The sequence below is a fragment of the Coffea eugenioides genome, chromosome 2 (assembly GCF_003713205.1).
Source record: "Coffea eugenioides isolate CCC68of chromosome 2, Ceug_1.0, whole genome shotgun sequence".
Classification (NCBI taxonomy): Eukaryota; Viridiplantae; Streptophyta; class Magnoliopsida; order Gentianales; family Rubiaceae; genus Coffea; species Coffea eugenioides.
Genome location: NC_040036.1, coordinates 13,956,686 through 13,982,100, shown reverse-complemented (window position 1 = coordinate 13,982,100; position 25,415 = coordinate 13,956,686). Strand labels below are relative to the sequence as shown.

Sequence of the window (25,415 nt, the reverse complement as noted above, 5' to 3'; positions counted from 1 at the left end):
AATTTTTTACCACTACCATTTTATATTTTGGCACCACCTTGGAATATATATATATATTTTAAATTAGAATTAACAAAAACAAAGTAAAAAAGTTGACTTCCTTTAATTATAATACGAATTTCATTCGGTCTATGGAAGAGGAAGAACTAACAAGGTAGCTTGCCTTGTGTTTCCAAATGTTTCATTAATCATGAACAGGATAATCCTCAGGATAAGTGCTCTGTAATTTTTGGCTTCTTGTTCTTTATTATTAGCACTTAAAAGCAGCTATGCTTCATTTCTCATTGGCTTTTGATAAGTGACTAATTTACGTAATAATTGTATGATATTTTATATTATTTTTAGTCACTTTAGTTATATTATTGGTAGAATATGAATCATTTTGGCTATAATTGGTGAAAAATGCTTTTAAGTGATTAAATGAGGTTTTTATCATTTTTTACTTGGATTTTGTGTATTTTGACAGTTTTGACACATTTTCGTATTTCGGCTATAACTTGAGCTACAATGATCGGATTAAGATGATTCTTGAACCAATTTGAAGATAAGAGATATATCTACAACTTTGGTGAAGACATCTAAATCCAGTTTGAAGGTTTTCCAGGTCAAAATGCCGAATTACAATAGCAAATTTCTACTGGTCGAAACTGGAACAGGGCAATGAGCAGGTAAGGGTATTTTGGTCATTTCTCAGCCTACACAGATCCAAATGAGGTGATTCTTGATGAATTGGAAAGCTAACTCAAAGGGCTACAAGTTTTATGTTTTGGTCAAGAGCTAAATCAGCTTTTATCATCAAGAAAAGTTCAGTGGAAGTTGATGCAAAATCGGAGCAGAGCTGGAAATTGAACCAGAAGTGACCAAATGGTCACTGTAGCAATCCGGCCGGAATTTGGCCGGATTTCTGGCCGGATTTCTGGCCGGATTGTGGTCAGAAAAGACTGCTTTGTACTCATAAAACTCAATTTCACCTCCACCAACTCACATGGGATGCTATACAGGTGAGAAACATTCCCAGCTGTAAAAGGGAGATGTAATCCTCATTTCTTGACCACCTTTCATCATTAAATAGCCAAATGCATTGAAAGAGACAAATGGGGAGTTCATAGCAGAAAATAGAGAGTGAGCTACGAGAGAAGCTTGAAGTTGCAGAAATGTAGCTCTTTCATCTCTCTAGTGTTAGTTTAGCTTAGTATAGAGTAGTGTAGCTTTTCCATTCTTGTTTATTATCTAGATTAGGATGAAGATGGAGGATGAAGAAGGCAAGGAAGAAAGCTCATGTGACAAGGGTTGTATTCCTTCCAAATTCTTTATCTTTTGTATTTGATTCCAATTTTAGTTAATATACAAGTTCTGGATTTTGTGTTCAATATGTGTTTCTAAAGTTTATGCCTTGGGTTTGGTTGAACTTTCTATGATTGTTAGTGTTTATTATTTGGTTATTTGATTGCTATGATTTGAGCAAGTTATTTAGCACTTTGGCTCTTTAAATCATGATTAATCTGGTACCATTGATTGTGATTATCTAAGGTGTTGTTTCTGCAATGAAAATTGAGATTTAACACTAGTTCAAGAAGTGCTAAACATAGGGAGTACACTCACGAAAAGTAGAGGTGCACTTATGTGGTTTAGTGATTCATTTCATGTAATTTCATTGAAGAAATGAACTTGTAGCTAATTTCATAACCATGAAAATAGGTATGGATTAGTTATGAGTATAATTGATTCACTACGAAAGTAGGATTCAAATGCATAAGGAAATTACACCATAATTAGCCTAGATGTAGTACTCAATGATCCAAATATAGCACTTGCATGAGTAGTTAGGGATACCACAACCTAAGGAGCTTTTATTTGTTAATTTCTTGTATAAGTGCAGTAGGTTAAATTTCTTATCATTCATTGATAGTCTAAATAATAGAGAAGCTTTAGTAATACCGGTAATTGTTCACTCTTCCTTGTGGGATCGACCCGATATATACCCTAAACTACTAGTTGATCTGTATACTTGCAGTGAACGGGTGTAATTCGGTATTTTTTAGCTTGCACGTATGTAAAATACCCGTCAGCTTTTTTCTAACGGTGCGCATTGATAAAACAGTTGACATGTTGTTGACATGTTTGTGCCTAAAAGTTTGTTAATCATCCCTTTTTAGACACATTTATTAATTAAGCATTTGCAAAGTTTTTTGAAACTGAATGAGGTGAATTCTTAAGGTGAAAAGCTTATAGTCAAGGAGAGTTAATGAATGTGTGCGAACAAGAAGACAATTAGTATTTCACGAGGGTTAATTAATCTTTTATACATTACAATGCATATATTATTGAGTTTGAATGAGTACTTCACGTATAAAATTTTAATTTTAAATTCAAATTGAGATTAGTTATTATAAGATCGATAATGTAGGCACCCTAAGTATATAAAAGATTAATCCATTTCTTAATGGTGAATTGTTTAGTTCACAAATAGTGATTGAATGGACTTCGTCCTTATTAACATATGTTTTTATTTTTTGATATCGTGTATCCACACATTAGAAAGACTCCAATAAACCAAAAGTACTTATCCTAGGGAGCCATAATCATGTCTTTGTTGAGAATCAGAATAATATGTCTGACCACCTAATAACTTATGTCTAATTCAATTCCTTAAACAGGATTAAGCTACTGAGTTCTTTATTATGTGGGGGCAATACCGCCGGGATTCATCGGGACACGTTAAATGCACAAAGATTCTTAATCACTTGGAAAATATGCTAAGAAACTCATTACCGATAATTAACGGCCAAAACCATTTTTTATTGACATGTTTGACATTCCCAGCTTTGTCAAGCAATCTTAGAGAATTCTTCAAATATTGACATTCCCATCATTCGGTTGTCATTTTCTGAATAAATATCTAATTAGAAGTGAATTATTTCTTTTCTTCAGTTTGTCAAAGAGAAACTATTTATAGTTGCTTAGGTGGTTTCTTTAACTCCTACCCAATTTCCCAGGATTAATATTTTTTTTCCAGATGATAAAAGAGCAGATTATTGTTAAAAAAAAAAAATTTTGCTGCTGGGTTTTTCCATGATTCGCGGATCGATCAGAGAAATAAATTGGATACCATAAATTCTTACCTTATGACCAGATATCAGATAAAATATCTAAACATAATTATAGACATATCCCAATAGCCATTTTGGCTTTGGGTCAAAAAATAAATAAATAAAAATAATAAATAAGAGTAGTTAACTTCAAATTTCTTTTGGAGTTTGAATGAACCAAACACTGTGACTATCCGAGAGTCCAAAGAAATGAAGATTAGATTCCAGGAGAAATCACAGCCCAGAATCTATTTTTATCGATTTCATAAAGGAGCCCTGAAGAATTGATTTTAAGCAGACAAAAAAAAATTAAAGCAAATATCGGTCGTGTAGCTTTTCTTAATTACAAGGAAAATGAAAGAAAAAAAAAGGTATTCTCCTCTGGATTCGTCCTTAAATTGCGATATGTGAAACTAGTTCGGAAATGTCTTGGAAGCTGTTTCCACTTGGTTCTGGTTTTGAGATTAACATTGCTGGCTGCTACGTTTTGTCTTCAGTGCAGTTGAGTCACCGATCCCTCATTCTCTCCTGTCGCTCTTGGAAATTCTAGGGCAAAAAGAAAAAAGGAAAAACTTTTATCATTCTTTATTCTTTCTTTCTTTTTTTCAGGGTTTTTTTTTATAAAAAAAAAAAAAAAATGAGTTCGTGGTCTTCATTATTTCAACAAAATTGCAGTTAGGCACTGAAGATGCATGTGCAATATTTTATTTGTGCATTGGAGCAAACACATGTAGTGTATTTACTGCATGCACGTTTGCATTTAGTGAATGCGGTTAGCGCATTTCTCGCTAAGACACACATACCCACCCATCTGATCTCCAATTGTATTAGAAAAAAGGAACATTCATTGTGATCATGTGCATGGTCAAATACTACTACTACTGCTACTTAGTAGTTAGTAGTGGTAACATAATTATAGATAGTTCCCCAACACTATCCTATTGGACATCTTCAATTATAGATACTTCTTCATTTTGTTCTATATTATTTTATTTATTCTTTTTTTTTTGACCTTTTCACCCCTCCCGACATCCTTCCTACCCCCAACTGCTAGATCCAAAATTCAAACCCTGAATTTGGGAGCAACATTTCATTAACTAGATGGAATGTAGAGAACTTCACATTTACTTTAGGTAATAATTTTTTCTTATGAGGGTTGAATAGATCTCCTCAATTTCTTCTTGATAAAAACTTGCCAAAAAATAGACTTGAAAGAACTAATTCCACTTTTGCACCCCCCAAACTCGTATCACTTTCTTACATTGTACCCTAAACTTTAATTTTGGACACTTTACACCCTAAACTCTCAAATTTATCCACATTTACATCAAATGAATGATAACTTTAGCAAAATTAAAGGTATAGAAGACCTAACAAATCAATGATAATATGTCGAATATGGTCAAAAGGTGCCAAAATATCATAGCAAAAATAAAACAATACATTATCATTGCTTTACACAATCTTTTATCTCGTTTATTTTGCTAACAATATTAGTGATTGAGAGCATATAAATTAATGATAATGTGTTGAAAATGGTTTAAAAAAAACTAAGGGATTATAGTTAGAACAAAACAGTACATTATCATTAATTTTCACCATTTTTTCTCTCATTAATTTTGTGAATGTAATTATTAATTGAATTTAAATGGGGCAAACATGAGAGTATAGAGTTCAAAGTGTCTAAAATTAAGAGTTTATGGTGCAGAGTGTCTAAAATTGAAGTTTAGAATGTAAAGTGAAAAGTGATAGTATAAGTTTCAGTCTTAAAGTGCGAAGTGCCTTGGTTAGTCTGACCTGAAATCAGACCAATTGTTTATTGTTTGATCCTTTTGTTCTTCGATCCGATTGCCGGTTTGTTGTTGATAGCACTTACAATTTACTGCTAAACATAGAAAGACTCGCGCCAAGCAAGCTTACCGCTTCCAGAGAGGGACTTAAGTCCCTCCTTGGGGACCCTCACTAACAGCGAAAAAAATCTAAGGGTTGTGCCATAGCATTCCCTTGGTTTAGTTGGGTCTGTATACCCACTAGCCCCTACAACAGCCTCTTTAGACTCCCCCTCCCCCTAGATTAGGATAGAATAGGTTATACTAATGTATCGTTGCTGAAAAAAAAAAAAGAAAAAAAAGCAAGCTTACCGCTTCCGCCGCTCGCAAATTGATTGCGAAATTACCACTACTCCTACAAGCTGCTTTTGTTCTTGAGTTATTAAAAGTAATGGAGAGAAAATCAAAACTTCAATTAGCAGCCTCAAAGTTGTATAACTACGTACATACTTTTAATACACACGTTCATATTTACTGAGAGCCAAGACCACAATTTCAAAGAGAGTGACAACCACTTCTGTAAGTGCAGATGAATAACGAATGAAATTGATAAAGTTCAAGTTATTTCATGATCTCCCTATTTCTCTTGGTAATCCTTAAATTTTCAATAGAGCAGAGGTAAATATATTATTGCTCTTTGGGGAAATGTAAAGAATGAAAGAAATTTGAGAAAAGCTAGAGTGTGCAATGTAAAAGGTAAAGAGAGCTATAGACAATTTAGGGGGTGAACATGCGAGAAAAACTAATAAAATTGAAACAATTTAGATGACAAAATTTTGTTCGAATGGTTCTTTTATTATGTGCCTTAAACGCACATAATAAGCGGCGGATTCGGTACTTATCTTTTTCAATCATAAAAGGGCTTAATTTATGCTGCTAATGTCTTACAATTTAGAGGCTGAATGATAATTTTAGAGTTATCATAGTGGACATACTCTTTTTTATTGGGGGGGTGGTGTCTGATGAACAAAAAAAAATAATACATGTCTCAAATTAATTTGACAAAACTTCGAACTCTCGAACAGAACTAACAAAAAATTTTCCTCAATTAAGTTAAAGAGAAAGGGCTAATAGGGATTATATAAACTGTCTGCATCTCAACAAAGTACGTACCAAGACAAAGTTATTAGTACTAACTTTAATTAGCACTTTTTTGCACCAACTTTTAAGTCACTTCCAAAATTAAATGTCATGTATAAATAGTAACCAGTTAGTACATAGATGTGACATATTTGGTCCAGACAAATCGGTGGAAACAGAAAAAGAAAGGATAATGTGAAGAGGAAAAAGGTGACATAAATACTTGGGTATGGCTGAAGAATTGAAGGGTCAATAAATTCACCACGTACGGCTACTACGGTTTGCAGCAGAAGATCGCTTTCACCGGCCATTCCCCACTACGATGATCGGATGATGAACGAAGAAAACGTGCACACGTTTGGCAGAAGAAGAAGACTGAAAGACTAGTGAGAGAGGAGTGAATGACGTCTTCAAACACAAAATCTAGTAATCTGCTGCTACAAAGAAAAAAGTACTAACCACTACCATATCAAGTATTGGCCGTGAGCCTCCTCAGTTCTGAGAGACTTCTGATGAGATAGTGCGTTTTTTGCACCTTCTCTGTGTAACTTCACTGTCTATATCTGAATTAGATGAGACACAAAGTGCAAATACTAACCCCAAAGAAGCCACTTTTCATCTCAATAATTTTCTCATGCTTCAGTAATTACAAATGTGTTGTAGCAGAAGACTCTGTGGCCAAGGAAACCAGGGAAAGTGAAAACCCACTTTTCTTTTCCCACTAGCTATCTGAAAGTACATTTTAGTTACTGAATATACCAAATTTTTTTAATTGAGAACTGAAAATTCAACATTTTTATTTACCACTTCTTGAAATTAATAACTGAAAAAAGGGGCAAGAACTGTTATCACGCCAAAAGATCGAGGATGGTATGGTGAAAAAGTTGACATGCGTCCACTAAAAAAACTTGACTGACTAGGATTTGTTGTTTTTTAACAAACATACTCCATAACTTCTTATGCATGTATGAGAAAAAAAATTTTCTTACATCATAAATACAAGTTTTGGATATATATTTTTTTTTCAAGAATATTTTTATTTTCATATGTATTACATCACAAAAACTGTTATAATAATATTATTTTCTTAAATAACCATTTAATCAAACAGATGAATTGTTGGGCATATTTGCATGAGCATATAAACTGACAGATGAGAATGTACGCGTTTGGACATAAAGTGTACAAAGGTATGATGAATCTTTTCCTCCTTGACATGGTGTTGCATTGTCTTATCGAAATTCAAGTTACTCGTCATGGCCAACATGAAAATGTCAAATCAAACCTTGAAAACCCTCAAAATCAAACATGATTTGGGCTGATATAAATATTGCGATAATGATTAATGAGTTGAAACTTACCCCCCAACCTGTTTAATCTAAATTAAACTGGGAGTCCCCCTGTTTGTGTGCATGCAATTGACATATGAGGAAGCTATTAACAACAGTGGCAGAGACAGAAGGTAAAACCACACACACACACAAATATAAAAAAAAAGAAAATGTTTTGCAATGAGAAGTGAGAAGAGTCGGGCAAATGGGGGGATTGAGGAAATAGCAGGTGCGTAGGAGTGTTTCGCGAATCGAGCCGATCGCGATCGGCAAAAGGGGGATTGAGGAAATAGCAGGTGCATAGGGGTGTTTCGCGAATCGAGCCGCTCGCGAGCCGATGGCGAGCGGCTCAAATATGAGCTCGACTCGAGTTCGAGCTAATTAAGTCGGTCTCGAGCTCGAGCTCGAACTCAAAAACATTAAACTCGTTAGCTCGCGAGTTCAATTATATATTTTTTTTATTTTTTATTTTTTATTTTAATAGTAAAATTACATATATATTCCTAATATTTTATTATTTGTTAAAAAAATTATTGTTTTATTCATTTTTAAAAATAAATAATTATTTTTTATTTTTTAAAAATAAAATAATTATAATTATTTTTTTATTTTTTAAGCTCGAGCTCGACTCGAATTTGAGTCGAGCTCGAGCTCGAGCTTGATATTTTGAACTCGTCGAGCTCGAGCTCGAGTTCGAGCTTCACAAAATTAACTCGAGCTCTGCTCGATTAGCCAAAACTCGACTCAAACTCGGCTCGTTTGCACCCCCGCATGAGAGTTGCGAGTTTGAGCTTTGCATGTCGGAATCGCACCGACACCACGTAGACCAAACCATTACTCGCTCTCCTTATTAACTCTCGCCCTCTGTCTCTCACTCTTCTCTTTGCATGGGAAGTTGAGTACGATCTACACACACACATAAACACAAGATATAGGGAGAGGGAGAGAGAGAGAGATAAATGTTTCATTGGACTTCGATTTCGGTTAGGTCTCAAAACCAAAACAACATTAAAGTAAACAAACGTCCTTCCAACTTTTTTTTTTCTTTGTTTCTGACTAAATTTGTCATCAAGAAGAAGAGTCCACTACTTTAATTTCCTTCAGTCAAAGCCATAGTTATGAAATTAATTTCAAGCCAAGACCTGAATAATCCGCGTTTAGATGGCTGGTTTTCAGGTCTGGTTATTTGGGATATCGATGCTGCTTCAATTGGAGTGAAAATGATTTAAAGATGTAAGCAAAAGAAACAAAAAGGGTCCAAACTCCATACTCGATCCATATGTTTGGACTTGATTAGTTTTACTTTGAAAAACGAATTTTGCATTTGTTACTATAGTTTACTTGGTACAAGATCAATAATTTGTAGGAGTAGCTTGCAATAAGTGCAATTACAATGTAGCCTATACCAGTTTCTAGTTTTTCCTTGCCAATCAGAAATATTTTAAATGCTACATTTCCACATGCTAATCAAGTTAATTATCTTTATAACTTAGGATGACTGAGGGGCTATATGTGCAACCATAGAAGTGTCATAGTGACGTATATGTGATAGGTTCTAACAAATTAATGCACGGAATAGAAAAACATTTGTCAAAGTTGCATGATTTTAATTAGTATTTATTCGACAATATTTTTTACTCCCGATCAACTAACTTGGTGTTTGGATTGGAATTTTCTATTAAAAAATTATATTTTTTGTGAGTATATTTTTCAATCATTTTTTTATTTTATATACATCAGATAGTTACTATACATTTTTTTTACAAAAAAAAAATCCAAAAAAATATCAATCCAAAGAGGACCGTTTGACCAAAAAAAAAGGAGGACCGGTTGCTTGTCGATGAGCTTTATTAGCGTAAATGAATGCAGCCATCTTGCACAAAAATAACTCATAGAGCATAATCAACTATTTTGAGCAATTAAACCACCTTGCTTGTCAATCAGTCATAAATCATACTCCCTCCGTCCCGTTTTGTTAGTCTTGGTTTTTTTTTTCACACAGATTAAGAAAGTGTAATTAATTTGGTTGGAAACATAAATTTAGATTAATAATTTCCTAAAATACCCTTATGCTAAGATAGACTTTTCATTTATCTATGTATTGGAAAAGCTCAATGTATTCAATGTAGTGGGTTAGTATTTAATAACAATGTATTAATAACAAGATATTTAATAAGGGTATTTTAGACAATTTGAAAGATTACTACATTTCTTAATGGGAAAGTGGACTACAATTTGGGACAGACGAAAAAGGAAAACAAGACTAATAAAACGGGACGGAGGGAGTAATAGACGCAACGGATCTTTATTTAGGAGAAATAGCAATATAATAAAAAGTGGAACAGAGAGTGGCACAGAGTGTGGGACAGAAGATCCGCTGCGGTAATAATGTCACTTGTCCCTCACTCCCTTCTGTACTTTTTTTTTCTTTTTTCTTTTTTTTATCCCTCCTTGCGTACCTTTCAAATGGTCCTTTATTTACTATTCTGCCATTACCTGTCCAAATTTACAGTGCGAAAGAGCTCACTTTCGAAAAAACAAAGACCCTTGTCTTGCATGCTAAGGGAAAATTGTAAGTGCACATGTAACAGCAAAATTACAATATGTGGCACAAAATGTAAATGGCCACTGTTGGTGTTAGAACCATTTCCTGACACCATGTTACCCGTTGTCAAGCAGACCACTATGCAAGTACGGATTGTGTAGCAACCACTGAGCCATTGGCCACAAAAAGGAATCAAGTCTTTGTTTGGATTGTAAATGAAAGTTTGAATCTTATTTGCGGTGAAAAAAATTTAAATGAGATGTTAGAGCATTCTTTTGATCTAATCGGATTCATAAGTCTGTTAGTGTCTTATACAATCTCTTTAAACTCTCTTCTTCTTTTTTTTTATAAAATATGATAGATTAGATTATACAAATATCATCGTTACAGACAAAAAAAGTACGAACTGTGTAGCTGCTGCACCAACCAAGTTGATGGTGATAACATAACCAATTCTTGTGACTTGTGAGTTCTGAGTGAGCCAATGACAAACCATCATATGTCAAAGTGTCAATGTGGTGAGACCATGGACCAATTTCAGTACCACTTCCCTTATTTCACCACCCCACATCATAGAATTCATCATTTTCTGATATTGGTGGTCAACTAAAGGAGACTAGTGAGGCCAAAGTCTGGTCCAGCGTCCAAAAAAGTAATTTTATCAAATAGAACACAAAACTAATTTGAAACAGAACGCAGAACGAAAATCTTAAAAGATCTTGAAACATCAATTCGAATTTCACCTAATTGTTCAGCTATAACCATATAGCAGCCTGACAAGATGATTGCAAGCTAACTAGTTTTGCTCATTATATGAGGGCCTATTTTGCTAGTAAATTATGCCTTTAGTTAGTTGCATCCTTGTACAACTTCAAATTAAGAGTAATAAAATGTTTCCTGATGACGACAAAAGAAAGGAAATCAGAAGCTTCAGGGCTACCAAAAGAATATAAGAGAAGTATAGTGTCACTAACTAATTAAAAGTCCTCACTAATAATTTACTAACAAAAGATAAAAATCCTCATTAGCGAGTCCTTAATTTCTCTTTCTGGTTACTTGCTAATTTTTTTTTAATGAACATTAAAATGCCCCTCGAGTCAATCCAAAACTCTTCTTACTGTGCCCAAAAACACTACAAACTGGCAATTAATCTTTCACCATTGCTTGAAAGTTGAGACAATCAAATTTTTCAACACAAGCCTTTCTTGACTTTCAGAAACCCCAAGGCCAGTGCCGCTCCACATCGCACACCCCTTATTTATTCCTGCAACAGCCTGTTCCATTACAATAGAATATTAATCCCACACACACACACACACTAGAGTACTCATCTCTAAACCCTCTCAACCCTCTCCATTAATACCCTCCCTAAGAAAAGAAACAGATTCATCATAGAAAACTGGAAAATCTTGCAGATTCATCATAAAAATGCAACACTTATATTACAAACAGACAAAGTGATCAGAAGCAGAACCCCACAACAGCAGTACACCACACCCCATCTCCAATATTTTGCATTTAGATCTCCTCTCTGTCTGTCTACTCCGTCTCTGATGAAGAAGATTCCAATATAAGCCCAAGCATGTGCTTCTTCAATGTTCTCTTTGCTTCTCTTCCGGGGGGATTGGCCTTGTACTTTTGAGTAGTGAACAAGTATTTCGGTTTTAATGCAAAAATTCCACTAGTAAGGACTCCTCAGAACTCAGAAGTATGGGTCTTTTGTACTACACTCCATCCTCTTGATCACTTTATATTTAATTCGCTTTCTATTCTTGTTAATCATTTCCACAGGCGATTCCTGTTGTGGGTTTTGTCTTTTTTATATTTCTTTCTACTACATGATAGCATATTTTATTAGGGACATGGTTGGGAGGAAGGACTGTTTTTATTAATTGACAATCCATCCATGATGAAACTGAAAGGGAGGAGTAGGTGAGGATGGCTATAAGAAGAGACGTTATGTTTGCCTAGCCGTTTCATTCTTCTCTTCAGACACAAAGCCAACAAAAAGGAAGACTTGTCCTTTTTTCTCTTCTTCTGTTTGAATTCCTAGATAGTATACCAGTATAAGGTTTGTCCATTCAAGTGTGAGGAGGAATCCCACATAACAATTGACAGTTGTTCCCAGCTATCATCATGGCTTCATCAAATAGACACTGGCCTAGCATGTTTAAGTCCAAGCCTTGCAACTCTCAGCACCAATGGCAGCACGAGATCAATTCTTCTCTCATCTCTAACGGTTGCCAAAGAGCCCCCTCCTGTGCATCATCAGGTAGTAATTCCATTCAATCATTGAGCCACTTCCATTCACTGGTTTCAAATTTTTCTGACTTGAGATGTCTAAAACTGATTGTTATGTAGCTTTTTAACTTACAGTTGTTCTTTTCTGACTTGTCTGTTTCTAATTCTCGAGCTTAACATGAGAAAACGGCTAACAATTTATCCTGATTTATGTTCGACTATGATAGGGTCTGAAGAGAGGAGTCCTGAGCCAAAACCGAGATGGAATCCAAGGCCGGAGCAAATACGGATACTGGAAGCTATCTTCAACTCGGGAATGGTGAACCCTCCAAGGGATGAGATAAGGAAAATCAGAGCTCAATTGCAAGAATATGGACAAGTTGGAGATGCCAATGTCTTTTATTGGTTTCAGAACAGAAAATCAAGAAGCAAGCACAAGCAGCGCCATTTCCAAAGCACCACCAAGTCACAACCTCCACAAATCCCTCACATTACATCTACTCCTCCCGCAACCAAAACTACTTCTCTCTCATCATCTTCATCCTCTTCTGAAAGGTCTTCTCAAAATTCAGCAGACAAAACTCTCTCACTCGGTCCCAAGAACCTTTTGGATACATCAAGTTCTCCAACTGCTTCAGTTAACCAGCACTTTTTCCAATCCCACAGTGCTGAATTCTTGCCTGTACCCTTCTTTTTCCCAGTGCAACAGCCACCCTCTGCTGCAGAGTCAACACCTCCTGCTGCTTTTAGTCAAGGGTTTTGTTTCTCTGATGCACCGAGTCTTTCTCATCTGGCTGATAATACGATCCAAAACTCTTCTAGTCTCTTGCTCAGTGATTTGCTGCTGATGAACCATGTGCCCACCAAAAAGGTTCAGGATGAGAAGATTAAGCTGCAGCAACAGTTAAACTACACTGCTTTAACTACACCTCCAATTACTACTAGTCAAAGTATTTTTTCTCCCACAAGTGTAGCTGCCGTGTCAAGCATTGATCACGTTCATGGTATTTAAGTCTTGATCATCTTTTTTTTTTCTTTCAAATTTTCTCCTTTAATTGAGCATTATTTCCCTCACCTAAATCAAGTAGTATTTTCTTAGCTTAACCATTAATGGCATAGGCTACCACGTAGAAATTAATGAACCATCTGGTCTACTCACTTGTTTTCACAGATTTTCGTATGTCCCATATAATTCATAACTAGTTCTAGTTTTTTATTTTGAACATGGGAATCATATCATTGATCTGTACAAATTTAGAAGATGAATTCTGGAACAAGAATGAGAATAAATGTTTGTCCCTTATCATGCTAATGCAGAAGCAGTATGCACAAGTGGGGCATTTTCATGGAAGTGATTGATGGATACTGTTCGATCTACTTTTTCCTATTTATCATTCATTTGTTATATGCAGCATGTGGACATACTCGTCATGGTAAGAAAAACAGACAAGGATAGATTTGTCTCTTGCCCGACTTTTATGATCTTTGTCTCTAAGAACGTCTGCATGGATTGTTGACTACTGCATTGGCTCTTCATATCCCTGTGTGAATGATGAGCATGAAAAATACTAAATTATAAGTGTTTCTTCATTTTGCCTTTTTCTTTTTTGGTATTTTGGGGGGGGGGGGGGTGGTAAAAAGAGAGGTGCTGATTATTCAATGGGTGACGGTGCAGGTGTTGGTGAAACGGGCTCAGCTGATCCTACAAAATCAACCGTTTTTATCAACGATGTGGCGTTTGAGGTGACGAGTGCATTCTTTAACGTGAGAGAAGCATTTGGAGATGATGCAGTGCTGGTACACTCCTCTGGTCAACCTGTTATGACCAATGAATGGGGTGTCACTCTCCAGCCTCTTCAGCATGGTGCATTCTACTACTTGATTCGCACGTCAACTTCCTCATCTCATGACACCACTATTGATTTGGTACTTAATTTACGAGTAGTATGCTTTCATTTTAGAAGCTTGCGTAATTTTTATTGATTTGATTTGAATGCTTTAATCCTACAACTCTCATCTGTTAGTACAATATTTTTGTACTCATGTTGCTATAATGTTCTTGTTCCCTATGATAACTTACCCTTTCGGGATTTTTTTTTTTTTCTTTTATTTTGGTGGGAACATTGCATTGCAGATTTATCCGACTCGTGGATGTTGAAGAGAGGGGATCAGCCATTCGTCACTTGCCTTGTTTTTGTTGCATCTCTATATCTCGCTCTCTGACTCTTCCGTAGCTAGCTAGCTAGGGCTCTCTAGTCTTTAGCTTTGAGTTTGTTGGACTTTTGTGTCATGGAAAGTTTCATTATGTGTTATAACGATCTCTAGACTGATTTACATAAGTATTTTGTTAGCTTGTTTTAAAAAAAATTTTCTTGTTCTTCTGACTCGTTATTGCCATTTGTGCAAACTAGATAGATAGATGCAATTAGCAAGCGTGTGCAATTCTTGTGGTTTTTGTAGTCTTCCAACGTCTGTGATATCATCATCTTCATAAATTATGCCAGTAAATTATGCCAGAATTCGTGTTGCTTTTTGCATAAGCAAAGCAAGGTGCTTCTAAGTTCTAACTTGCAAGCTAGAACAAAATCTCGCCTGTGCTTGAAATTAAGGAAATGTTGCCACATTTTGATAAACAAAGGACGCTATGGTCGATTGCCAAAAGTGTGTACTATTAAAAGCTTGTACTTCTTTGTGGTTCTTCACTATCAAAGTGCTATTGATTGTTGAGGGATTTCAGAATTTTCTCATTCCATGTGGGTAAAATCTTGTGGATGAGCTTAAACCCCAAAAAAAAAAAACTATAGATGAAAGGGTGCTATTTGTTTCCGAACATCAAAATTGAAAGAATTTCCAACTGGAGGTCTCAGAGGCTATTCCTTCCTGGTCTAAAATCATGTTCAAATTCTTGGCATATGGATTCCGCGTAAGATAAAAATTTGTTCACATGTTTTAGGTCTTTCCAAGGAACTGTCAAAACTTGATGATCAACTTCATGCTAATTATACGTGAATTGGTACAAGAGTTTGAGAAGAATCAATCCCTTTGTTCTTGGATCGGTAATTTTTGTTCATAAACAAACCCTTTTCTTTTCCTCACTGGGAGAGCATTTGCACGCAACCTACAACTATTTTGGACCTTCAAACTTCGGTAATCTAATTACCTTATATTTCAAAAAATTTTCAATACTCCCCGGAAAATTTTTTAGGGATACTATCGATTAGGGTTCAAGGTCTAAGCAAGCAAGCGGGCGTTAATTGAACGATCAACGAGATGGGATTCCCTCCAATCCCCGTTACGAACGTAAGCTTGATTGGCTATTTGCACTGAGCAATCTGCAGTGTGTTGTCAATCAAAACAAGAATTACCGCTTGGAATTATCTTCAAAGGCAGAATAAGTCCTCCACACTGCATCCTTACTGGTTGCCGTAGCCAATTGCTTGTAGAAATGTGAGTGCAGAATAAGTTCCATATCTGACGTTAGCTGCTCTGCAAAATTTGAAGTCCTCCCATGTTCATCTAAGTAGGGCATTAGGCATTCGTGTACCTCTCTACTTCCTACTCCCAAAACAGTAAAAACCACCTTACCATGAGATGAAGTTTTGTGACCCAACTTTGTGGGGACTAGTGGCAACCAACCTCCTTGTCTTGACTGAATGTATCACTGTCTCGGATTGTACTATTTTGGGAAGGTGATCTTCCTTTTTGCACGAATAAGGAGGTGATCTGACCCCAAAAGGAAAGAAGTGAATGTTTTTAGTTCTCACGAAAATCACTTATCTTTTTGTGAATTTTTTCTTCACGTTTTTGACATATTCTTCACATTTTCTTCAAACAAATCACTTGTTCATATCATCAATGCTCTACACCCACATCTACAAGCTAGCTGTTAATATGTTGTGTGCAGTGACGGAGCCAGGATTTTTTCCTTGGGGGGGCCAAAATTTTTTCGAACAAAATTATCTTAATATGTTATGTTCAAACTAATTTGTATTTATTTAAATATATGACATCTTAAAATATCAAATATTAATTTTAATTATAAAGGTATGTCTATTTCATAAATATGTAGCATAGTCATAACTAAAATTAAGATAAGAAATAACATTGGATTAAATATTTTATAACATCACAAACCACTTAAGTTGCACGTTATGAGAAGATGCTCCAATATGTTCCCTGTGCAAAAACAAAATTATGACTATGTAATATAAATATAATTATTTTCAATTAAAAAAAGATAAAAGTTATGTTAATATACCTTGAAATTTCATCCTCTTTTATTAAAAATAAATTGAGTTTTACGTTCTTTCATAGAACTAAATTCATCTCTAATTGAATCAATGCCAAAATTTTCGAACAACTTCCTTTTTTTTATGTACATTGTTAGGCAATCATTCAAGAAATGATCTTTTATCTTGTTTTGGAGCTTTATTTTGATTATTTTCATAATTGAAAATGTCCATTCTATAGACTATAAAACGGAGCCAGGATTTTTTCCTTGGGAGGGGGGCCAAAATTTTTTTGAACAAAATTATCTTAATATGTTATGTTCAAAATAATTTTCATCTATTTAAATATATGATATCTTAAAATATCAAATTTTAATTTTAATTATAAAGGTATGTCTATTACATAAATATGCAGCATAGTCATAACAAAAATTAGGACAAAAAATAACCTTTGATTAAATATCTTATAACATAACAAAACTACCCAAATTTGTACATTATGAGAAGATGCTTCAATATGTCATTTGTGCAAAAATAAAAATATAACTATACAATATAAATATAACTATTTTCAATTAATAAAAGATAAAAGTTATGTTAGCATACCTTGAAATTTCAACCTCTTTTTTTAAAAGTAAATTGAGTTTTACGTTCTTTCATAGAACTAAATTCATCTATAATTGAATCAGTGTTAAATTTTGATCATCCTTTTTTTTTATATACATTGTTAGACAATCATTCAAGAAATTATCTTTTATCTTGTTTTAGAGTTTTGTTTTGATTATATTCACAATTGAAAATGTACATTCTATAGTTGCAATTGATACAAAAAGAGTGAGAACAAATATCATCAATCTGCCAATAACAGGATATATCACTCAATTTCTTGTCTTCACCAAGCCTTCAAGTAATTATTTGTATATTTGTATATGAGTCAACAAGAGGATAGATCACTAATTTTAAATTTTTTTATCAATTAGGCTAAGGTGTATATTTGTATATGGACCAATAAAGTAATTATTTTTATTGTAGCCCATTGATAATTATGAATTAAGTCTTTTATTATAATACATCAAATTGGGTCAATTTACTATAGATCATCAAATTATATAATTTTTTGAATGTTAAATAATTATTACAATAAAAAATAAATAACTTTTTTTTGAAGAAAAAATTAAATCAAAAGGTGGCTAATTCACACACACACACACAGATATATATACATATATATATATATATATATAAACTCTCATAATATAAACTAAAATTGTAAAAAATTAGGAGGGGCCAACTTTGACTTATACATATATTTACATATTATGAATTAAATTTTTCAAAACTTAGGGGGGGCCATGGCCCCCCTCTGCCCCCCCTTGGCTCCATCATTGGTTGTGTGTACACAAATGTGCATCGGTCGGTTTAATTAATTTGTATTTGGCGAGAGGCAAAATAAGGATTGATGCCTACATACTGCTGCTAAAGTTGCTCTTTTTGCAGACCTTTGGTGAGACAATCCTGTTTTAGAATCAGAAATTCATGTTGGTAGATTTAACCTTTTGGGAAAACATGATTGAACGATATAAAAAATTTCACCCAAAATTTGCAATGTGGGCATTAGAAATTTCAAAGAAAAAAAAAAGTAAAGTTCAAAACATCTTGACAAGAGAGGGACAAATCTATTTAGGGATAATTTCACAAACCTCCCCTAAGATTTATAACAATTTTAGGCAGTACCCTCCAAGTTTAAAAAATTACACATACCTCCCCTCATTGTCTAAAATGACAAAAATAACCTTCATCCAATGTTGAATTTAAAGTCTCCATGAAGAGAACTAATGTATTGTAAATTAAATTTAGTAAATCCTTTGAAAAAAGTAAAAAATGAAAAAAGAATAATAAGAGTGATAAACTTCTATCTTGTCATAGACACCCACAAAAATTAAACCCAATCTTACTCCATATATTAGTGATTTTAGAGTCAATAAAAACATTAGTTTCCTCCACACGTAGATTCTTATTGAATTAGTTTTGTTGGTCAAGTAGGTATCAACATTTTTTTAGTAGATAATCAACTTTATAAAAATATGTGTATAATATTTTGAATTTAACGTTACTAAGGAATTTTGTTTTTGTGGAGGATAATCATCTAAGGGTGTTTTAGGATTTTCAATGGAGATTTTTTGCTTACATAAGCAAAGTGAGCTTCAAAGTATTTTCTAGGGAAGGTTTATGTAATTATTTAAACCTAAGCGGTACTATATGCAATTATCATAAACCTCAGGGGAGGTTTGTAAAATGATACCACCTATTAAATATTAACCGGACAAATCCATTAAATGAAAGTGTTGGAATTCAAATTTTCTCCCTTGCACTCCCTCTTTCAAACTCCCTAATCCCTTCCTCTCTAGAACAAGATGAATATAAATCAAGCATAAGTTGTAACCTTAACGTATAACAAAGAGGATTTTAGCATTAATCAGCCTTTTGATAGTTGACACACCATAAGAGCACAGTATTGCGAACAGTGCAACAATTCCAATGATGATCAAGCAAACATTCTTACATTCAGTGATCCATCAAACAAAGATGAAACAATGGCCTTTTGATTTAAATTTTTTATGTATGTAGGTGTGGAAGCTTTTGTTGTTGACGGGTCAATTGGGACTGAGTGGTGCAGACTATTTTACGTGCTTGACAATGAGAACAGTTGAGTTGCTATATAAGACATACATAGAGTTCTTCTGATTGATTGAGGTTGAGTGATTTGGATATATCACTCTGCAAAAATTCCTTCCTTCCACTCTAACGTCAAAGTCACTACCTGATAACTGTTATGCATGAACCGTCACATTTGACATTCGTATGCTTTACTAACCAAGGACTTTGAGGGATTCGGGGAACTGTGGTCATCCCCTGACATTTGATGGCCAAGTATTTGATAAACAACACAAGTTTTTTTTTTCAAATGAAAATTGATATTGGCACCCATAAAATTGTTAGGGATACTTTCATAAACCTTTTTGAGATTTCTAACAATTGCATTGACCTCCCTCAAGCTTTAAAAGTTTGGAAACCTCCTCTAAAACAGGTTAGCTTATAATAAGTTAAGCCCAATTCAAAAAACTAAACAATAAAAAAAATTAGATTTAGGAGAGCGAAAAAGTAATTAGAAAAATGCCCCTCATATGTTACATTAGTTAGTTAATCTAGTATGAAAGCATAAATTGTTAGTTAAACAATGTCAAAATTTAGGAGCTGTGAGTACAAATGCTGGCAAATGCAAAGCATCAACATGAGGCTTCTACAACTATTTGCAATGGCTTTTTAGAACAGCTACTTTCGAGAGTTCTTATATAGGGGTAGCAACAAACGATTGGAGGACAAATTTTAGAGAATTTAGATTCAAGAATTGGCGTCAAATTACTAAAATTCAAGTAAGAAAACTAATTTCAACAACGAATTGGAATAACAATTTTAAGCCTTAGAGGTGAATCTTTGAATTCACTAGCATTATTCAACATCAAGCTTAGGTCTGTTTGGATTGTGAATTATTAGAGATATTTTTACTGTAACACTTTTTGTGATGTGATGTATGTGAGATAAAAAGGTAATTGGAAAGGTAAAAAGGTGTATTGGAAATTGTAATGATGATGAGTGTGTTTGGATTGTAAAAATTTACATTTTATTTACACCTTATTTACACACACTGATTTGCTTACATCATCAATACATTTTCCAATCACCTTTTTATCTTACATATATCATATAAAAAAAGTGTCACAGTACTTTTTTCACAAAATTATCTCAAATAATTCACAATCCAAACACACTCGATCGAGTTAAGCAAATAAATTTGGGGAAATAAAGCCCAATCCAAACAAATCTACATGTTGTAGTTGTAAGTGCAAGTTAGAAATTTTTTAGTTTTAAATTGTGATCATTTAGAAATTGGCGCCCTTTTTCTTATGGCAAATTAAAATATTTGTTTCTTTTTTGTACTATTTCTGTTTATTCAATTAGTTACTAATATAATTGCTTCAGTCCACGTAATTGTCAAATACTTTGTAAGCTGTAAAGCTACTACAATCATTTCACTGGGTTTGATGTAAGCATAAAGCATTGTACCCAATTTTATGACAGAGGAGGTCTTTGAAATTCTCGAAATCTCGAGAGAGGTCAGGCAACTTTCAAAAATCTCAGGGGAGATTTTTGAAATTATCCCAATTTGTTAACTGCATTTGCTTTGATTTTTTAAGGAGTGACTAACATATACACTTTTTGTGTAAATATTATACACACTAACAGTATATATAATGTCACGATTGAATGTATGATATATATCAAAGTTTAAATTTCAAATTTAAATTTAAATTAGTTAATATTTTTCTTTTGTAAGCTTTTTTGAACATTTCATTGATAAAATAGAAATGGACACAACGGAATGGCAAACCAATTTGTTCAAGTAGATCAAATGAAAGGAAAAAACAAGTAACTAGTAATCTATGTAAAACCAACTTAACACATATATTATTATTTTGTTTGGGTTTGTTATTTTTCCCACAAACTGTTTTTGTTTGTAGGATCACTAGTAACTAACTTTAAAAATAAGTCCAAAAACATACAATCTCAAATATACTAAAAAATAAAATAAAATAAACCCTAAATTTCTTTTTTCTTCCACTTACCACCACTACTCACTACCGGCCACCACCACTAACAGCCATCCTCTCCTCCATTTTCCTCTTCTCTTTTCCTTCTCTCCTTCCCTCCCTCCCTTTTTTGCCTTCTCCTTCTTTTCCCTCATCCTCTCTTTTCCTTTTCGTTATCCTCCTTCTTTCCCTTGTCCACCAGTCCCTCTTTCCTCTCTCCCTCATCCTGCCCAACCCACCACCCTCTCCCCTTCCTCGTGACCAGAGGTCACTAGAAAATAGGAAGGAGGAGAGGGGGCCAAGTTAGGGTCAGGGAGAAAGGGTGGCCGAGGAATAAAGATGAGGAAGGAGAGAGGAGAGGAAGAGTCAAAGAAGGGAAAGAGGAAGAGAGAGAGACAAAGAAAAAAAAAAGAGGAGAGGGTAGTTGTCGGCGGTGGTGGCCGGTGATGGGTGGTGGTGGATAATAGAAAAATTTTTAACAAATTTATAAAAATATACAAAAATTTTAAATTCTAAATACACCCCAAAATATAACTTTAAAAAAAAAAAAAAAAACAGAATCCAAATAAACCATCTACAGTAAAAAAATTTCCACATAAATTGTTACTGTAAAATTTTTTGAAAAACACCCCTAAAAACACCTATTCCATATAGAGTCTGTTTTATTTCAAAAACAGATCACAAGGTGGTTGTTATTGCAATCAAAAGTAGGTATTTATGTAATTCACTTAATTCAAAATTTAATGTTAATTATCATTGACATATAAGAGGGTGGTAATAGCAGTTCCAATTCTGAGATCCTGCAGCTGGTTAGATTGTGCTTTGAGAATTTACACTCTTATCACGTATTTTACTTGTCAATTTTGTTGACCGATGTTTTACAAAATGAAAGTGCATACATGATAACTAAAACTTTGTTGACAAGCGTTTGTGGAAAATATGGTACCGGTGATTGTTGCGGCTCAGTATTTGTCAACAATAAACAGTGATGGAGATATGGGCCGGAAAGGAAGTAGATTTGAGATGAGACAAGTGATTGATTTCCTGACATGAGTAGAAAAGAGAAACCGTAGCTGGAAATGGAATCGTAAGACGAGGAACTCATTGGTTGGTCCCAAATTATTCGGCTGACTTGTAGTTTTGCTCTCGTCTTTAAACCAGTTTAAGTTCAATCCTCCATGTTTCAGTTGTATTAGATTGGATTCTAGTCTTTTTTAAGTAATTTCAATTGACTCTCTCGTTTTCCAATTCGAGTACATCTGGTCACAAACATTTATATTTTGTATTTGCTCCCTCACAACTTCAATATGTTGTTTTCCTCCCAAACTAAATAATATTCTCCACTTTCAGTCTACAGAAACTTTTGTCTTAAAATTTGTACTCATTCTTTTCTGTGAACCGTTGATGGTAATACGAGTGAATCCATATACTGCCCACTACTATCTCCTCAAATTTTGATAAACTTCAAGGTGACATGGCGCCTCCAAATTATTCCCACTCACTCAGGAAATTGTTAGGACATTTACAAATTTTTTGAATGATACATGATTTCTAAAAGAAGGAAGAAATTTAATTTTAGGTGCAAGATGATAATGCCATTAGATATCTAAACAAAATATAACTTGAGAAACACAATGGGTCAGAAGTGTCTAAATTGAAATATGGGGGACTGAATCACAATTTGTTCAAAATGTGAAGAAAAATTTGAAACATCATGAACGAAATCTAGATCAATATATTAGTTAAAAAACACTAGGACTAGATCCATAGCTTTCCGAGTTAAGTACTTTGTAAGTTTGGTTGTGGATGTCCAAGGTTACATCTTAATGAAATGTTTTTAATAATTCGCGCAGATTTTGCCCTTGTAAACTGCCTCTATTCATCTCATACAAATATGAAAAAATGTCATTAGTACATTTCAAAAATTAAAGCTGGAGCAGTTTGGGACCCGAATTTGACAGTTTTGAGGCAAACCTTTTACTCCATGACTGAACAGACACAAACAGAAAACCTGATTAGGAGAAGTATGCCTTTTTAGCGTGCAAGATTTATAGTGCACTTTCTAAAGTCCAGATATTTTTTTTTGCCCTGAAGTCCAGATTTATTTCTAATATGTAGATTGGGTGGAGAAATTTAACAGGCTGAGGTGATAGCAGGTTAATTAGTGCTTGGAAAGTGTAGAAAATCAAATTCGTTTTTTCAAAAAAAAAAAAAAAAAAAACTTACAATTGTGGGTCAAAGTATCAAACTAGCTAAGAAATAAGTTGTGACCGAATTTTTTTTCATTCAAAAAATAACTTCATTCTAATATCTGCACTAATCGCGCACGAACTTGATTTTGAATAAATTCACAACTATTAAGAGGTAAGTACAAATCCTCTTAGACATCCTAATCCCTAGATAAAGAGGTAACTAAAATCAAAAGTTAAAACAACCATCATACCATAAATTACAAAAAAAAAAAAATCGGTAAGTGTCATCTTTCTTTCCTCGCCTCTCTTCTCTATCCCTCCTAAATATGCGGAGGGAAATTCTTTTGTACCATTGCCATTTTGCCATCAATCGAATCATCAAATCGGCCAACAATATTTTGCCTTGTTTGTTTTTCCAGCTCTCTTTGCTCTCCCTCTCTAACTAACTTCGAGATCAATCATTAAAAAAAAAAAGAAAAAAAAAACATAGCAAGAAATGGGGGCATATAGGGCTGATGAAGATTATGATTACCTATTCAAGGTGGTGCTAATAGGGGACTCAGGTGTCGGAAAATCGAACCTCTTGTCTCGTTTCACCCGCAATGAATTTAGTCAAGAATCCAAGTCCACCATTGGCGTTGAGTTTGCCACCCGCAGCATTCAGGTTGATGACAAAATCGTTAAGGCTCAGATTTGGGACACTGCCGGCCAAGAAAGGTACGCAAGTCCCCGCCCTGAATTTACCTCCTCCGTCTTAGTATATTATTTCTCTTTCCTTTGTGCCCATCACGTACAAATATTGCATATGAATTTCGTGTAGAATTAACGTGGACGTATGTATATGTGTAAATTAATTTCAAAGCTTCTCTTTGCTGATTATGCATGAAATTATGCTTTTATGCTGGCTAAATATAAGAAACCAAACAGAAAAGATAAAGGAGAGTTGAGGAAATTGATAGAAATTTCTTCTTAGGATTTGGTTGATGTTGAATGTGCCTATGGCCATACAAAGTGGCATTTTGAAATTGTGCTTGCTCAACCCTTTTCCTCTCATTAAGATATGTGCAACCAGAATTATCGTCTCTAGATTTTGATTGATTACCGTTCAATAGTAGTATTATGCAATGTTCTTTGCTCTTGCATAAAGTGAGAACGGATTTATAGGCTCCTTTTTTTTTTATCGAAGCTTTGTGGATTTTCAGATTGTAATTTATAGGCTCCTGAAGTACACAATATATGATCAACGGACGGACGATTGTAATAACAACAGTCAACTGCATAATTGATACTAAAACACAACAGTTTGCTTACTGTTTTCCATAATGTGATGAAAATAATGGGGACTAATTTCATCTGTAATCTCTACACTGAAGTACAAGGTTCAAACACTGTCTGAAATGCATGTAACATCGTATGTTTCTCTGCTCAAGGTATCGTGCCATCACAAGTGCATACTATCGAGGAGCTGTTGGTGCTCTAATTGTCTATGATGTTACCCGTCATGTGACATTCGAAAATGTGGAGAGATGGCTTAAGGAGCTTCGGGATCATACAGACGTGAACATTGTGATCATGCTCGTTGGAAACAAGGCAGACCTGCGTCACCTGCGAGCTGTTCCTACTGGAGATGCGACAGCTTTTGCAGAGAGGGAGAAGACCTTCTTCATGGAAACTTCAGCTCTTGAGGCCCTTAATGTTGAAAATGCCTTCACGGAAGTGCTGACACAAATCTACCATGTTGTTAGCAGAAAGGCTCTTGACATTGGAGATGATCCTGCAGCTTTGCCTAGAGGACAAACTATAAACATTGGAACCAAAGATGATGTATCAGCTGTCAAGAAAGCTGGTTGTTGTTCTGGTTAAAGAGTGAAGAAAATGCTCTCATGTTGTGGAGAATTTTACTGCAGAACTACTGCTATATCCATACGCGAATAGGAGGTTTGTACCATGCCAAAAAATGCTGCAACCATCACCGCTAGTTTTAGTTTTTTTTTTTTTTTCAGCTATGCAATACCATGTTAGCCAGGAGAGAGCTAGTTTCTTTTTACTTGACAGAAAAGGAGAGGGCAATGAGAAGATGTAAGAATCAAGATTCTGACAGAGATTCATAGTTGTTCTAGTTATTTTATTCCTTGTTCCAGCAAGCTACGCGCATCTAATTTTACAGCTGAGTAAGCAGTAAATTAAATTCTTCTGATGTCAATGAATGGCTTGAGACAGAATTGCCATC

At 34.4% G+C, this 25,415-nt stretch overlaps 2 protein-coding genes across 2 annotated transcripts; both read left to right on the top strand.

Moving 5' to 3' along the window:
* Window positions 1–12,010: 12,010 nt before the first annotated feature.
* On the top strand, window positions 12,011–14,417 carry LOC113764000 (WUSCHEL-related homeobox 9). The gene is made up of 4 exons (XM_027308020.1): window positions 12,011–12,146; window positions 12,352–13,119; window positions 13,791–14,041; window positions 14,250–14,417. Exons 1-4 carry the CDS (start codon window positions 12,011–12,013, stop codon window positions 14,271–14,273), a joined length of 1,179 nt encoding a protein of 392 aa, XP_027163821.1. The 3' UTR covers window positions 14,274–14,417.
* A 9,264-nt stretch (window positions 14,418–23,681) lies between these two features.
* Window positions 23,682–25,048, top strand: LOC113763198 (ras-related protein RABA1f-like). Its single transcript, XM_027306941.1, has 2 exons — window positions 23,682–23,902; window positions 24,616–25,048. The coding sequence occupies exons 1-2, from the start codon at window positions 23,682–23,684 to the stop codon at window positions 25,046–25,048; spliced, it is 654 nt and encodes a 217-aa protein (XP_027162742.1).
* Window positions 25,049–25,415: the final 367 nt, after the last annotated feature.

Bases quoted from the DNA above. Each gene is read 5' to 3' on its own strand.
- LOC113764000 (XM_027308020.1), top strand. From the start codon at position 12,011: ATGGCTTCATCAAATAGACACTGGCCTAGCATGTTTAAGTCCAAGCCT. The intron at 12,147-12,351 runs GTAGTAATTCCA...TAGGGTCTGAAG, and splicing joins CCCCTCCTGTGCATCATCAG to AGAGGAGTCCTGAGCCAAAA. The intron at 14,042-14,249 runs GTACTTAATTTA...ATTGCATTGCAG, and splicing joins ATGACACCACTATTGATTTG to ATTTATCCGACTCGTGGATG.
- LOC113763198 (XM_027306941.1), top strand. From the start codon at position 23,682: ATGGGGGCATATAGGGCTGATGAAGATTATGATTACCTATTCAAGGTG. The intron at 23,903-24,615 runs GTACGCAAGTCC...TCTCTGCTCAAG, and splicing joins GACACTGCCGGCCAAGAAAG to GTATCGTGCCATCACAAGTG.